Source organism: Zingiber officinale, chromosome 7B, assembly GCF_018446385.1.
Source record: "Zingiber officinale cultivar Zhangliang chromosome 7B, Zo_v1.1, whole genome shotgun sequence".
Classification (NCBI taxonomy): Eukaryota; Viridiplantae; Streptophyta; class Magnoliopsida; order Zingiberales; family Zingiberaceae; genus Zingiber; species Zingiber officinale.
In genome coordinates, this window is record NC_055999.1 from 9,642,519 (window position 1) to 9,659,048 (window position 16,530).

A 16,530-nucleotide genomic window follows, 5' to 3' on the forward strand; every position below is an offset into this window, starting at 1 on the left:
AGCCCATCGGCTCTCTCCCGTGTCGTCCTTCTCGTTAACCACATCTTCCGTTTGACTTCCTGTTCTCCTAAACTCCTGCACACTTAGACACAGGGATCAAAATCAAACAAGATCTAACCTAACTTGGTTGATCACATCAAAACAATCACGGAGTCTAACAATCTCCCCCTTTTTGATGTGGATCAACTCAAGTTCAAGTTAGGGTAATAACAAACAAGTAGTAATAAAAGAAATTGTAAAAAAACATTTTAAGTATAAAATTTGCAATAAAAGAAATTACAACACTAAGTATAAAATAAACTGATTTGAATTCAGAATTTGAAAAAAAAAAATCCTAACTCCCCCACTCCCCCTAAACTTGTACCTATTCCTCCCCCATTAATCACATCAAAAAAATAGGGTAAAAATATGGAAATTTAAGTTTTAGGAAAAAACTTGATTTAATAAAACAAGTAAAAGAAATTTAAAACAACTTCTAAGTTATGGAGTTTTTCAAAAATTGACAAACATTAAAAGTATTATTTTAATTAATTTCACAAGCTTATCAGTTTGTCAATTAAATATTTAATTCAATAATCGACTTCCAAGCTGTAGTGAGGCACTAGGTTTTCTTAGTTATTGGATCATCAACCACTTCTAGACAAAGCCTTTTAAAGAATTTAAACATTTAACTTTTCTACAAGCCTTTAGAAAAAAATATTTTTCTCTAAGTATGATTTTGGAACCCAATATAAGTTCCTTCCTACTGGATTAACTAAAAATTTTGGGAGTTGATGATTTTTTGGAACTTTCCTTATTTGTCCCTGGTGATGTCTAATATACCAATTTAGTCTACCATAAATTCTAAGTTTTGATTTTTGAAAGTTATTTGGTTTCAAGTATGCATGGCCATTTTTCAATTTTTTTTATTTCTATTTTCAATTTTCCATTTTCTAATTTTAGATTATCATACAATTCTAGAGGGCATACCTTTGCTAAGTTCAATTTTAACTCAGCATTTTCCTTTTCTAATTTCACTAGATCTTTAGTAAGACTTTTAATAAAATTAATGGACTACTTGGGAGATAGAGTACGTACCTCACTTACCTTAATTTCTAATGCTCCCCCTTCATCGCTACTTTCTTCCGATAATCCTCCCCCTTCATCTATGCTCATCTCTGAGCTGGTCTCATCTTCTTCTTGATGGATTACCGTTAGGGCTAGTCCAACGTATGCTTCGATTTCAGATTCAGAGGATGACGACTCATCCCAAGTGGCTTTGAGGTTATGTTTGGGTCGAGCTGGCTTCTTATTCTTTTCCTTGTCTTTGTTCTTCAGTTTCGGGCAATCATCTTTGGTGTACCCTTCTTCATTGCAATTGTAGCATCATATGGTCCTTCTATTTTGAAGATGTTTTCTCGTCTGCGATTTAAATTTATTAGATTTAATAAATTTATTGAACTTTCTTACCATAAGAGCCACTTCGACTTCATCGATGGATGCTTCAGAGTCTTGATCTTCCGTCTTTTCTTTTAGGGAAACATTGAAATTTGTCTTTTCTATTTCTTTAGGATCTACAATTCAAGATTGGTGAAGTTCAAAAGTGGAAAACAAATTCTCTAGCGTACTTACCTCAAGATCCTTAGAGATGTAGTATGCATCTACTAAGGACGCTCATTCTAAAGTTCTCAGGAAGGTGTTGAGCGCATACCGGATTGAATCTCTGTTTATTATCAATTCTCCAAGATTGTTTAACTGAGTAATCAGTTCCTTGATTCGTGCTTGGAGTTGCGCTACCTTTTCTCCATTGTTCATCCTCAAGTTTGTTAGCTGAGTTCGGAGAATGTCTCACCTTTCTAACTTTACTTCTGAGGTACCTTCGTGAAGTTCTAGAAACTTCTCCCAGAGATCTTTGACGGAGTCATAGCTGCTGATTCGATTGACCTCCTAGGGTGGAAGGACGCTAAGCAGATGGAACTTTGCTTTACCGTTCGCCATGAAGTTCACTTGCACCTTCTTCATCCACTGATATTCTTCTTTCTTGGCTCCGTGCTGATCCGAAGGTGCTACAAAACCGTATTTCATTATAAAAAGAAATTCAAAATCTATTTTGAAAAATATCTCCATCCGGTGTTTCCATTGTGCAAAGTCTCCCTCGAATTTTGATGGATGAATGCTTGCACCGGCCATTATCTTGATCTTGATGCTTCAGTCGGCAGTTAGTCCTTCTGAGGTTGTTGGGGTCTGATACCACTTGTCGGCATAGTGTCTGTAAAGAAAATAAAGCAAACCTTTCTCTATTTTTCCAACTCAGATTAGTAGCACTATCATAATAATAATAAACTCAAATGAACAACTAAGACAATTAAAAGAGGCTAAAGGATTTAACTTGGTTACAACCTAGGTAGTTGTTAATCTAAGGCGGTTGCAAAGCTCCACTAGAAATATCTCCTTCATGTAGGTAGAGAAGCCTCTTACAATCTTTGAAAAGTTCAGGAAAGACTAGGAAATTGATTACAGTAGTTGTTCTATATTTCCTAGGTCTAGGGGTCTTTTTATAGCCCCTAGAAAATCTCATTCGAAGCTTGAGGGTGCCTCCAAAGGGCTTGGAAGGCGTCTCCAGCAAGGCAGCAGTGAATAAAGGTTTATCCGCTGCTAACGGCCACTTTGGCTAGGTCGAGGGCGCCCTCCATACTCATGGAGGGCACCTTCCATGCTTATGGAGGGCACCCTCTATGCTTATAGAGGGTGCTCCCCACCAGAAGGTGGCGGAGGCACTGGCGCGCCTCAGAGGCACTGGCGCGCCTCAGAGGCACTGGCGCGCCTCAGAGGTACCTTCTATTCCTATAGAAGGCACCTTCAGCAGCCTTTCTCTGCTCCGTTGTTGCTTTGATCGCCTGGGTGATTGCGGCCAACCGAACTAGGGCTCACCCGAACTAGGGCTCACCCGAACCTTATTTTTGGCCTTCTCCTTGAGCAGGCTTCCGCTTCAGCTTCTCGTCCCTCAAACGTCATGCATGTTCTTCTCGTCCACCAGTGTACTCTTCCACAGTATCTTGTCCCTCGGACGCATCGAGACCGTCGACTCTCTCCCGTATCGTCCTTCTCGTTAGCCCTGTCTTCCGCTCGACTTCATGTGCTCCTAAGCTCCTGCACACTTAGACACAGGGATCAAAACCAAACATGACCCAACCTAACTTGATTGATCACATCAAAATAACCACGGGGTCCAACACGTAAGGCTGATGGAGGAGGCTAGAAGGCAAGGTAAAGGTTGTGCAGGTGAGGGCAAGTGCATGAATGATTGTACTCAGGGGATAAATCCTAAGTTAGGGTTTACTAATTGATTGGTATATGTCTTAGTCGACTGGTGGTTGAGAACTGGCAAACTTGGAATGGAATTCCAGGGTTTGTAGTTCTAGGATTATCAGTCAATTGGTAAAGTTACTAGTTGACTAGGAATAAACAGAATGCTTCTGTTCGCTTAACCTATGAAGACCAATTGACTTATCTATAGTGAGTAGTCGACTGGAATTGAGTCGTGAAGTTGTAATGGTCGAATTTCACAAAGGTTAATCAACTAGTAAGTATGGTAGTCGATTGGTAGTGGAAACATAGCTTAGATATTTTCTCCCAAGATCTATATAATGGAACTCAGATTGCCTGATTTTGGTGACAAAATTAGATGTGGTTAACCCCTAATAGAGTCTCCAAAGCTCAAAGCAATCAAAGAGTTCTTGATCAAGTTTGTTGTGAGGTTTCTCTACCGACAAGGAGGATTGAGATAGCTGGAGTTTCGGGGACTAATCCACTGGTGGATTGAGAGATCATCCATCTTATAGATAACTATGGAATAGGAGCATCATCTCTGAACTACGTAAACAAACGAGTCAATGATCAAGGTCCCAGCAGTATTTAGATCCTCTAATTGAGTAGAGAGGCTCTGGGCCATAGCGATTTTCCCATCCAGATCGGCCACCACCTGAGTCCTCTTGGCTATTTCAGACCGGAGCATGCCTTCAACTTGCTTCAGGGCGCCTCTAATTTTTTAGTCTTCTCTACCTCAACCCTAGTCGATTCCTGAATTTCTTGGAGTTATCTTTTTAGCTCGTTCAATTGAGCTACCTAGGGTGTATAATCGAGAGATAAAAGTGGTTCTCTTGTAGATAGCCTTCCTTAATGCCTTGTTCTCCCAGGCCAAATCTGCTAAAGTTCGGGCTACGTTCATCCCGAGTCTTCGAAGCTGCAGAAAGAATGTTATAAGATGTATACTAGATAAGAGATGGTAAACTAGCTAAAGCTTACCATGGTTATGTCATGAGTAAACCCATAGACCCTCTCCGCTGTCGTATATTCTTCAGATCAGGTCATGGCCAACTCCCAAGCCTTTGTCAACTGGCCCTTTAAAAGTATTCAATCATAGGCCGGCAATGGATCTGACGAAGAAGCTACTGCTTGAGCAGAAGGTATGTTGTAGATGGCCAAAAATTGATAACGACTCTTCGACTAACAAGAGGAAGTAGTAGAAAGCAGGGTGATTAAGAGAGGTGATGACGGAAGAGCCAGCACGGTAGGTGATCCACTAGACTAAAGGATTGCTTCCCCTCAAACCGGGTTGTCATAAAGAAGGGTTGAGGGAGTTCGCTTAGAAGATGGAATCGGACTGCCCTCCCAAGCTGATGTAGGCTAAGGGGAAAGCGTAACGATCGAAGACACCTATCTAGAAAGGGGTTAGATGGTAAGGATGACTCGGCGCCTCTTGCGTCTAAGCTTTGGCGATGCCTCAGAGTCAAAGGGAGGGAGGTCTCCCAATAGTGGGAGGGGTTCAATGGAAAACTTCTCTTCTGTAGTCGGGGCCTCACCAGTGTCACCCGCCCGGCTACTAGAAGCTTCCCCAAAAGGGTCAGTCGTCTAATTCTCCCGCTCGGCTAAAAGAAGTTGTTCCTATTGATCTAGCTCGACCTTCTCCAACTAAAGGGATTCAAAAGCTAAGGCCATGAGAAAAGCCTCCATTTCATAAAAGGAAGAAGATCTTAATTAGTGATAACATGAAAGCTAAGTTACCAAGGCTTACCAAGGAAGAACGAAGCGTTGCTTGGATTGAGCTCAGTCCAAACAGATAAAGGAGGCCTTCTTGTAGTAGGTGAGACTTTGAATTGTAGGCTAGTCAGCTTCTCCAAGGTAGAAACAAAAGTAGGATTATGCTTAAAGATTCCTAGATCAGGAATAGGAGGAAGGTCTAACCGTCATTCAATCGGCCAAGTAACAAAATCAGGTAGTTGCATGAAAAAGAAATTAGATTTCCATCCCTTATTAGAGGGAGGGTAGATTCTTGAAGAAAACCACTTTAGGACATGATTGGAACAGGAAGATCTCGAGTTTCAATTTCTTAGGATAAGAGAAATAATGGAAATTTTGCAGGGTCAAGGGGATGTCGTATAGGTGGAACAGAATGGTCATGCCGCACATAGAGAGGAAGGCGTTGGCTGCGAATTGCTCAAGTGGAATACTAAAATAATGGCTTATTTCAATTAGGAAGGTGGGAATTGAAAATTACAAACCAGTAGAAAGTTAATCCTTGAAGAAGGCCACATAGCCCAATGGAGGACAGTCTGAGCGATCATGGGAGGTTGGAATACGAATACGAAGGCTCTTAAGAATCTCTAAAGATAGATAAATCGTCTCCAGGTTGCAATTGTCAAAATCAAAGTGAGTGAAAGTGTACCAAGGAGAGAAAGTTTCTTAGGTCACAGATGGATGAGGAAGAAAGCAAGATCAAAGAAAAAATTTACTGATACAAATCGAAAAAAAAGTGAAGAAGGTTGACAAAAATCATTAAAAAAGAAGATGGAGGAAGACGAAGCACAGGTGCTTTATCTCTGAGGCACTTAGGGTTTTTTAAACCTTAACCATAAGATATTCTTTAAGCTTAGTCATCCAATCAAAACGGCTCAATTGTTTGTAGTCGTTAGATCAGAGCCATGGATATGATGCAGATCTGTACAAAAAGGCATGTGTCAGCTGTCAAGGTAAAGAATTAAAAGTTTGTGGGGGCATATGGCGCTTGTCCAGGAAAGGGAATTTATGATGGACAAGATAGCTAAATCATTTCGATAACAAGTGTCTTCCCACGTATCACCGGTGCATGGCTTAGCATATCAAACATCTGACATGTTTTTTTACAAGACGGATAAAATTGAATGCAACATTAAGAGGCAGTCAGAAGCATGGTCATTTGGTCATACCATCCAATTGGGCGATCGAGCGAAAATAAGACTCTAGTCTAGTCAATCGGTCATAAATCTCCTTTGACTAGACTTGAAAAGGAGGCTAGTGATATCATATGTTATGAGTAGATCCAATAGTGAGGTGGAAGTCAAAGTCAAGCTGAGGTGGCAGTCAAAGTCAGGATGATGTGACAATCAGGGTTACAGTATAAATAGATGGCCAAGTTGCTCTCACCGAGACTCAGCTTCTCACTTCTTAATGTTAAGGCATTCAATACGGAGCCGGTCGACTTCAGAGCTGGTCAGATTTAAGGACCTCAACGCTCTACACCTTAGTGTCAAAACACACAGAATAAATTCGGTCATCTCCAATGGTCAGTCGAGCTTATAAGGCATAGTTCCCTATCTCAGAGCTAAGGCAACTCTTAGCATATGGTCGGTCAGTCCAAGTGTCAAATGGGTTTACAAGACATAACTCCGTATCTCTCAGCATATGTCTAGTCGGCCCAAGGGTTGGTCAGGTCTATAGGGAATAATTCCCTATCTTATAGTACTAAGGCAACTCTCAGCATATGATTGGTCGACTCCAGAGTTGATCAGACTTCCAAGACTATGGTTCGTTGATCAACACCGATCGGGTTAACGAGGCTCAGCGCCCCCACTTATATATAAGGCAAATGTATGAGCTAATTCTCATTACAAACATCATAGATCTAAGAGTCGATCATACTTAAGGGACTTAGTTCCCCATTTCTATTGTCAATCTCCCATCATACAATCGATCGGCTATTAGGTTGATCAGATTGCCTCTAGGGGACAGCATTGTCAGGGAGTCACAAGAACCTGTCAGAGAATAATAATTACTTGTCAGAGAATATCTTGCTACTATAAAATATACATGTGATGGAACTTTCCTCGAAGGGTGGCTGTACATCTTCTATCACTTGATATTCTGATGATTTATTCTCTCAACTGCCTCATTGATAACAAAAGTTATAAGAAGTGATTCATATACTGGTAACGGAAGATTCCTCGAAGGATGATTGCACATCTTCCGGGCTATACCTTTTCCCTCATCAAACATATTTTGACATTAAATATTTCACATCGTCTCATTATTGTGGAGGTTATGAGAGGCAATATAAAAAGGGTTCTCTCCGTTGGCCAGGTACGCAAAAACGTCACCATGCCTTACATTAGGCGCACACATCTATTGTTTATTTTCTTCTCCACTTTTCGCTAAGCCACCATCCTAACTTGAGCGTCGAAGGGCCTATGTCAGGGACCCCTTTCCTGGTTCTCGCTCTAATGTTCCCTTTGCTCTCTCTCTCTCTCTCTCTCTCTCTTTGCAGTGTGCGCAAGAAGGAGAACCCCAAAGGAGTACTAGGTGTCAGTTCTGCTTAAGAAGGACTACCCCAGAGGAGTGCTAGGTGTCAGTCCTTCTCCATCTCAGAATCTTCTCTCGATCAATAATAGAGTCATCTATCCAGCACATCATATCCATCGCATTCCAATAGGATCAAGAATAATTCTATTATTTTCAGTATGTTTCAACATATTCCATATCTACTTGAATTATGATCATTCTTTTGAATTTGATAAGGTTTATCATCCTCTTTAAATGCCACCTGAAATAGAGATCTATTTGAATGACAAGTTCCACAATATTGCTTTTTTGGTCAAAATTCTAGAAATTTATTAGTAATTAATAATTCTGATCGTTGACTCTTATAGGTAAAATAATAAATCTAAACATTTTAGAAAGAAAAAGACACTGTTGGCTCAAAACTCTTGAGGAAAACATTCTTCTTAGCAGGTTTCAAAATATTAAATATCTGCAATCCTAAATGGACTTGGTATTCTTATTGAAGAATAATTGCTTTCAGATATATTTTGATGCATAATTAAGACGTAAATTAAATATTAGTATCTTAAAGTAATTTTGATATGATCTTATTAGTATTTAATTCCTGTGTTTAAGTGTATAGGAATTTAGTGTTGGTGTAAGTTGCACCAGAATCAAACCTAAGTTTTGATGTTGTCAAAGGTTCAAGTTAAATCTTGTTGCAATCTAACAGGTTGACTAAGTGTGTAGGTTGTTTACTCAACCGGGAAAGACCTAGTTAGAGGATAGACAAGAGAAGGCTTAGCAGATCGTGGAACCTAGGTGGAAAGACCAAGTGGGTCGAGAGGACCCGACACTTGACAGTGAGATCAAGAGGTCTGAAGGACCGAAGATCGAGAGAAAATCTTGGCGAGCCAATCAAGGCTAAGTGAAAAGTCCAAACAAATCTGGAAGATCAACGTTTGACAGGTAGGTTGACGTAAGCAACTAGAAGAGCGACAGTGAGATCGTGTTCCTGAAAGAAATAACCTAAGGTCATTGATCCAACTGAAGAAACCAAGAAGGTTTCCAAGTTGAGATCAAGACAGTTAAACTATCAATTATTATTACTCATATATTAGATATATTATTACCATGCTAATATCTATTTTACAAGATTATTTTCTAACACTGTTTTGTAGGTTCGGCCTGATCGGTTAACCAAACCTGATGATCAGTCGACCAAACAAGGCCAACTCAGAGTAGATATCAGTTCAGACCAAAACAGAGCAGAGTCTGATCAAATCTTGATCGATCGACCGAATCAGAGGATCGATCGACCGAACCCTGATGACTCATCACAATTCAGATCGAGCAGAAGCAAAGAAGGAAGAGCGACTGATCGGTCGACCGAACAATCATCACTTAATAGCACATTAATTCCAGATCTCGGCGAACAGGGAAGGATCTATGTTCAGTCGATCGAACGAGGGGATTGGTCGACCGAACACTTAATTGTCATTAAATGTCGAAGATCGAATCAGCATCAGATCGCAGCGAAGATGGAAGGAAGCTGGTTCGGTCAACCGAACCAAAGGATCGGTCGACCAAATGTCGTTGACTCTTATAAATGTGATCTCGAGGTCCGAGGTTTATAGAACTAAATCTGATCAGTTCAAAGTTCATCTCTGCGCAAGCTACTGTCCGTGCTACAACTAATCTTCACACGCAAGCTACTGCTCCAAGAAGTGCCGACAAGCTGCATACTCATTCTTAAGTCGGTATAATTTTACTAGCTTGTAATTGTACTTATTTAATAGTAAGATAGTAGGTTGTTACTATCTTACTCATTTGTACACATTGCTTCTTTCCAAGATTTTGGGAAAGAAGAGTTTTAGTGGATTGTCCATCGGTGTGATCAAGGATCGTGGACCTTAGAGTAGGAGTCGACCTAGGCTTCGAACCAAGTAACTGAATCGTGTTTTCTATTTTTCTCTCCACGACTTTGATTTTAACAAGTAAAAGAATTATTTTTAAAAGCGCAATATTCACCTCCCCTCTATTGCACTCTTTCGATCCTACACTTAGGAGCACAGGAATTCAAGTGAAAGATGCAGCTAGCAAGAAGGACGACACGGGAGAGAGCCGACAGGCTCGGTGCGTCTGAGATACGAAGTGCTGAGGAAGAGTATGCGGGCGGACGAGAAGGAGGCCCACGGTGTTTCCGAGGGATGAGAAGCCGGAGCGAAAGGTTGCTTAAGAAGGTCAGAAACTGGATTGGAGTGAGTCCTATTCTGGATGGCCGAAATCACCCAAGTAACTGGAGCTGGAGAGGAAGACCCAGACCCAAGTGAGCAGAACTGGAGCGGAAGTCCCAGATCCAAAAAGTCAATTAGTGTTGACTTTCTTGGTCTGGTGCCCGGACTTGGTCTAGGTGCCTGGACTTGGTCTAGGCGCCCGGACCACCAGGGACAGCCAAGGCGCCCCCAATATGCGCCCTGGCCGCGCCCTGGGTCAACCTAGTCCGGGCGACCAGAATAGCTCCGGGCGTCCGGACCAGAAATTTTATCAAAACGACAAATGTCACAAATAGTCGCATCACGGATAAAATTCTATCCGCATCCAAGCACCTGGAACCCTTTCAGGCATCTCGATCAGAGCTATAAATACAACCTTGATCCTAAAAGCTAAATAGAACACTTGTAATCAATTCTCTTTCCATTTAGCTTTGTAACTGAGTGCTTTGCATGTTATAAGAGGCTTCTCCTCCTGAAGGAGATATTAGTGAGCTTTTCATCTTCCTTGGATTAACAACCTCCCTGGTTATAACTAAGTAAAATCTCTAAGCCTCTTCTTTCTTTGATTTGTTTTCTTTTGTACAAATGTTTATGTTAATATAGCTATAAAGTTCGAGAAGGGTTTGTTTTTATTTTGCAAGCTATTTGATGTGCGTAGATTGTATACACTTGTTAGCATGTTTTGACGCACATTTACATACTTTGCACATGCTTTGTCTATGTATTTTTGTACTTCCAGCTTTCCTTTTTAACATATTTACTCTCTTTGTTCGAAGATCTGCTTTTGTATAATTTTTGTACACAGAAGTCGAATTTGGTGAAGGATGCGTGTTCGAGGCCAAATCTGCAAGCAAAGCGATGAAGAAAGCCATGATACCTGAACCCCACACGGCCCTGCCATGGGGGTTTGCCCAGGCCGTGTGGAGATGAGAGGTCATGTAGTTGCAGCATAGAGGGAAGATGGCCTGGCCGTGTGAGCCTCACACGACTGTGCCAAGCTTTGAAGCCCAATGAAGCCTAGGCCGTGTACACCACACGGCCATGTCAGTTTTCCAGAGACCAGAGAAACCTTGGTCGTGTATGCTACATGGCCGTGTGAGGTTTCCAGTGAGCAAGAGAGTGTTGGTCGTGTGTACCACACGGCCATGCCGGGTTTCCAGAGGCAAAGACAATTTAGGTCGTGTAGATATACACGGCCGTGCAAGGGGGGCTTTGGTAGAGGCAAGCCACAGCCGTGTACCTCACACGACCGTGTGAGGTTGGCAGAGAAGAGAATGGAGCAGGCCGTGTGAACCTCACACGGCCATGTTTCGAGGTCGTGTGGGGCCCAAACCCCTCTTCTATATAAGGCTTCCTTCATGAATTGAAAGGGGATCTTCTCCCCTTTAGGAGAAAGGAAGATTTGGGTGATTCCTTCCATTCTTGGGTGGATTTCTGGGTAATCTAAGGGAAGATCTTCACCGATTCAACTCTGGGAACGTGGATTGGATCCGAAGACCGTCTTCATCATAGATAAGCCTTCTTTCTTTCCTTTTCTTGGATTGGGATTGAGAATGTTTGTAATCTTTATGTTTTCAGATTTCTTTCTTCGATTTATGGAGTAGATATCTTGTTCTAGGAATGGAGGGAGTATTTGTAAGGAAATCTTGATGTAAAACTCTTGTGGATATACCAATTTCCTATTTCTATTATTTTACCCTGTTTTGTATCTATTCTTTCTTGTGTGGATTGTTGTGATTAGGGCTTAATTACCATGCTTGATTGAATGTTTGAATATCTTATGGATCTTGTATGGATTGCTCCTCATTCGATTTTCCGAGGGATCTTCGTGACAGGAACATGCCCGTGTAAGGACGCTTGAGGGGTAATCTTGAAAGGGAAATTAGGTATTTCAAGAAGGTAGGATAGATAGGTTGAATTAATCTTTATATCTTGATGGGGTGATGAGTGATGGATTCCTATGTTGATTTTCCGAGGGACGCATGTGACAAGCAAGCCCGTGTAAGGACAACATAAATTCATTCCTAATTGATCAATCTAGGTATGGATTTCAGTCCTAGGTCGGTTCTCTATTGCAAGAGAGAACCGATAACCTTCTACAAATGATGGACAATTGAGAAAAAGGATTTGGTAAATCATTTACATTGAACAACCTTACAAAGAAATCAAAACTCCTAGAATATCCCTTATCATTGCCTTTATTCTTGTTGCTTATTCTTTCATTCTTTTATTTACTTTTCATAGTTACACTTAGATTTTGTCAATCCATTGATTTGTTGTCTAGCTAATTCGCGTTGAGATATTCTTAGTGCTTATTCCAGTCCCTGTGGATACGATAATCTTTTATATTACTTGCGATATTTCCGTACACTTGCGGAGTTCAACATTATTTACCCCCGTCTAGCCGATCGCTAAGGAACCAACAAGTAGTATCAGAGCCAGCCTCGCTTCAGAAGGACTAACCGCCATCTGAAGTAAAAAAAAACGGATCTAGCATCTACCCGCCAAAATTTGAGGGGGAGTTCTCATTCTGGAAACGAAAAATGGAGGTATTTTTTCGAACATATTTTGATATATTGCTTTCTATGAAATTTGGTTTTGATGTCCCCAAAAGTAAAGATGGAAAAGAGCTCGATGAGCATCTTTGGACTCAGAAGTAGTGCAACAAATTCATAGCAAATGGTAAGGTCGAGTTCCACCTACTGAGTGTTCTTCCTGCTCAAGAATTCAACAAAATCAACAACTACCAAAGCGCAAAAGAATTTTGAGAAAATTTCTTGGAGCTCTATGAAAAATCAATGAAAGAATAATCTGATTATGCTATGGATACCGACTCGTCTTCAAAAGCATCCAAATCTGAGGAGATTAGTGGAATAGTGCTAATTGTCGAGTACCTACCCGAAGACGATAAAAGCACCTAGGAAATGAGCACCGAAAGCATCGATGAAAGGGGAGACACTGCAAAAGAAAGTAACAATAAAAGGGGAGCGTCTACCGATGAATATATGCTAAGTCAGGTAAGTAAGCTCCCTCCAAAGTAATTATTTAAAATTGTGCAAATGTTAAGTAAATCATTATATAAAAAAAGAACAAAGTATATAAAGTCAAAGAAATAACATGCATGTTTAAAAGAAGAATTTGAAAAATTAATAGATGAAAATATAAAATTAAAAGATAAAATTAAATGTTACAAAAGGATTCATGCTCAAATTTTCTACATGCTAATGATAGAAATTTTAAATATGATCGAGAACTTAATTAGTATTTTAGATTTCATAAGGGTCAAGTTAGAAGGATATCACAAAAACATATTCTAAAGAAATTTTTGATTAACTCAGTTGGAAGGAACCTATATTGGGTTCCAAAAACATTCTTAGATTAAATTGTTATATCTTAAAGTTAGACCTAGGGCTTTCATAAAGAAAATTAAATGTTTTAATTTTTAAAAAATCTTTGTCTAGAAGTAGTTGTTGTTCCAATAACTAAGAAGGCCTAGTGTCTCGCCACAACCTAGAAATCAATTACTGAAATAAATATTTAATTAACTAATTACAAAGTATTTAGCTATTATAAAAATGCTTTCAAATAAATTTCAAAATGATTTTTGTTTTTTTTTTCTATGAAAGATTATCATATTTCAGGAAATGATTTTTTTGTGAAAATTTTTATATTTGCTCAACCCTTAGTAAATTTTTTTTTTCCAAAATTCGTTATAAGACTCTAGATGTTTCAAAAAAAATTTAATAGTGTTTTCCCTCATACTTTGCTTCATATCTTTTTATTTTGAAGTACCTCATTTTTAATGTAATCAAAGGGAGAGAAATGAAGATTAAGTCTAAGGGAAGGTATCATTATTTTTTGCCATTAATTTTTATAATTTTTGCACATTATTACTTGCAAATATTTACTTTATTATTATTAGTTTATGTTTTTTCCCTAACTTAATTTATGTATATCAAAAAGGGGAGATTGCTGGTACCCCAAGATAGTTTTGATGTGATCAACCAAATCAGATTAGATCCTGTTGGTATTTAATTCCTGTGTCTAAGTGTGAAGGAACTTAGTAGTACAGAAACTCGAGCCAAAAATGTAGCTAGTGAGAAGAACGACATAGGAGAGAGCCGACGGGCTCGGTGTGTCTGAGGTATGAGGTGCTGCGGAAGAGTACGCGGGCGGACGAGAAGGAGGTGCTCGACGTTTCCGAGGGATAAGAAGTCGAACCGGAAGGTTGCTCGAGAAGGTCGGAAATTGAGTTCGAGTGAGCACTATTCCAGATGCCCGAAATCATTTAAGTAAGCGGAGTTGGAACGGAAGACTCAGACCCAAACGAGCGAAACTGGAGTGGAAGTCCCAGACCAAAAAAGTCAACTGGTGTTGACTTTCTTGGTCCGGACGCCCAGACTTGGTCCAGGCCCCCGGACCACCAGGGACAGCCAGGGTGCCCTCAATATGCGCCCTGGCCGGTCCCTGGGTCAACTCGGTCCGGGCGCCAGGAATAGCTTCGGGCCCTCGGACCAGAATTTTATCAAAATGACAAATGTCATGAACCGTTGCGACATATATAAAATTCTATCCGCGTCCAAGCTCCTAGAACCCTTCCAGACATCCCGATTATGATTATAAATATGACACTGTTCCCAAAAGATAAATAGAACACTTGTAATCAATTCTCTTTCTGTTTAGCTTTGTAATTGAGTGCTTTGAATGTTGTAAGAAGCTTCTCCGCCTGAAGGAGACATTAGTTAGATTTTCATCTTCCTTGGATTAACAACCTCCCCGGTTGTAACCAAGTAAAATCTCTGAGCCTCTTATTTCTTTGATTAATTTTCTTTTGTACAAATGTTTATGTTAATATAGCTGTAAAGTTTAAGAAAATTTTATTTTTATTATGTAGGCTATTCATTCCTATCTAATCGGTTATCAAATGACCAACATTAAGTACCAAAACCATGTACAAAGTTTAAATTTTAAGATAACGGGAAAGTACTCTATTTTATGCACTAAGATGTCTAACTCCTCTGCCTTAAAATTATTCATGGTTTGGCAAAAAAAACAAATAAAACAATGAAATAATGAAATAATTTTCTGTATAATTAAAATCCTTCATCTCATATAATGTGGCTGTAGTTTAGTGGTTAGAATTCCACGTTGTGGCCGTGGAGACCTGGGCTCGAATCCCAGCAGCCACAATGTTTTTGATATTTAATAATTTCTTTTTCATCTGTTTTTCAGCGCGCAAAGATTCGACATCTTCCTACATTTTAAAGCATGAATCTTAAATAACGATCTGCCGTGCGGTTCAATTGACTAAATTTATAAAAACTTTATTAAAAAATTATTATTATTACATGCTCATCTGATTTATTGTTTAAATAATTCTATTGCCTCTCCTAAATCTGCAGCGCCAATCCTGCCGGCGAACCACGAGGCGTCGCCCGGCACAGCGGGCAGCTCGCGTGCACCCGTAGCCACTCGTCGACGCACTCCACGTGGAACCCATGTCCGCAGCCCGGCAACGCCTTCACCTTCTCCCCGGCCGGCACCCCGCTCAGGCAAATCGAGCACTGGGCCGCCTCCTCCCCGGCCAGCGACAACCGCACCGGGAAGCTATTTATGGTCCGTTCATCGAGTCCGGTGGCAGCCGCAGCAGGAAGTGCGTTCACCGGGTGCGTTCCGGCGCCGCGGCGGAGGCAGATCCAGCGGAGGTAGAGGCAGAGGAGGACGGAGAAGACGAGTAAGGGGAGGGAGATGAAGAGGAGGAGGCGGAGTGTGGTTCCAGGGACGTGGAAGTTTCCGTCATCGAGGCCGTCGTAGCGGAGTGCCGCCATCGTCGTTCCTTTAATTGGACTCCACGGCAGGGACGAAGTGGTGCGACTGCTTTTGGGGCCATGCCCAGCCCCCACTCTTCATTGATTTATTATGCAGAAGATGTGGACAAGACTGGTAAAGTGGTGCCACACACGAAAAGTGACCGCTTTTAGTTCAAATCATTTCGCATGAATTTGTTAAAATTCGATTAAATGCATGGCCGAGAGTTATGTGTCAAGAAGGTTTGCACATACAGAAAATGGAGAAGCGCATTTAGTAGTGATAATGACAAACGATAACGATAATGAAGAAGATAAGGATGTTGATGACAGCCGAAGGGACAACTTTTGGCTTAAATTAAGAAGGCTTTGCAAAGGAGGAAGAGATAATGCGTTCAATGATGATGGTGACGCAGAAAGCGACAAACCCTTCAACCTTAGGCCTCCCAAGTTCATCTAAATCTTTATGCAAATAACCGCAGAGAATAGATTATAGATCGATCCAACAAACAAATCTTATATCTGTTCCTTTTTCAGAAATTTACGATCCGGGCTCGTGTTGGCGCGCGGCCGATGTCTTCCGCGCCGCTGAGTCACTGGCCGGCTAGGAAGATCCAGCGGAGGGCTTTGGATGCAGCGGACCGCGTGGCAGTCCAGTCCGACGATGCGGACGGAAGTGAAAGAAATATCTGAGGAATTAAATTGACGTTACAGATCCAAATGGAATCGACTGTATATATATCATGAAGATGCATCGACGACAGTTCAAATAGCTCATCCATCACATTATAAGCAGTACAATAGATTTTAATTCAAATTGCTTAATATTGATAATTAGGATACTCTTGAGTCTGATTTTTTAGCCTAAATTAATATTATATATCCTGTTTTTATAA

The 16,530-nt window shown here is 40.6% G+C and overlaps 1 protein-coding gene and 1 non-coding gene across 2 annotated transcripts; one reads left to right on the forward strand and one right to left on the reverse strand.

The window, feature by feature from the left end:
* The first annotated feature begins 14,944 nt into the window (after positions 1 to 14,944).
* TRNAH-GUG lies at positions 14,945 to 15,016 on the forward strand. The gene has a single exon. It is a non-coding gene; the product is annotated as a tRNA-His (tRNA).
* Positions 15,017 to 15,130: 114 nt separating this feature from the next.
* Positions 15,131 to 15,759, reverse strand: LOC122003555 (RING-H2 finger protein ATL66-like). The gene has a single exon (XM_042558654.1). The coding sequence runs from the start codon at positions 15,653 to 15,655 to the stop codon at positions 15,218 to 15,220; it is 438 nt and encodes a 145-aa protein (XP_042414588.1). The 5' UTR covers positions 15,656 to 15,759; the 3' UTR covers positions 15,131 to 15,217.
* Positions 15,760 to 16,530: the final 771 nt, after the last annotated feature.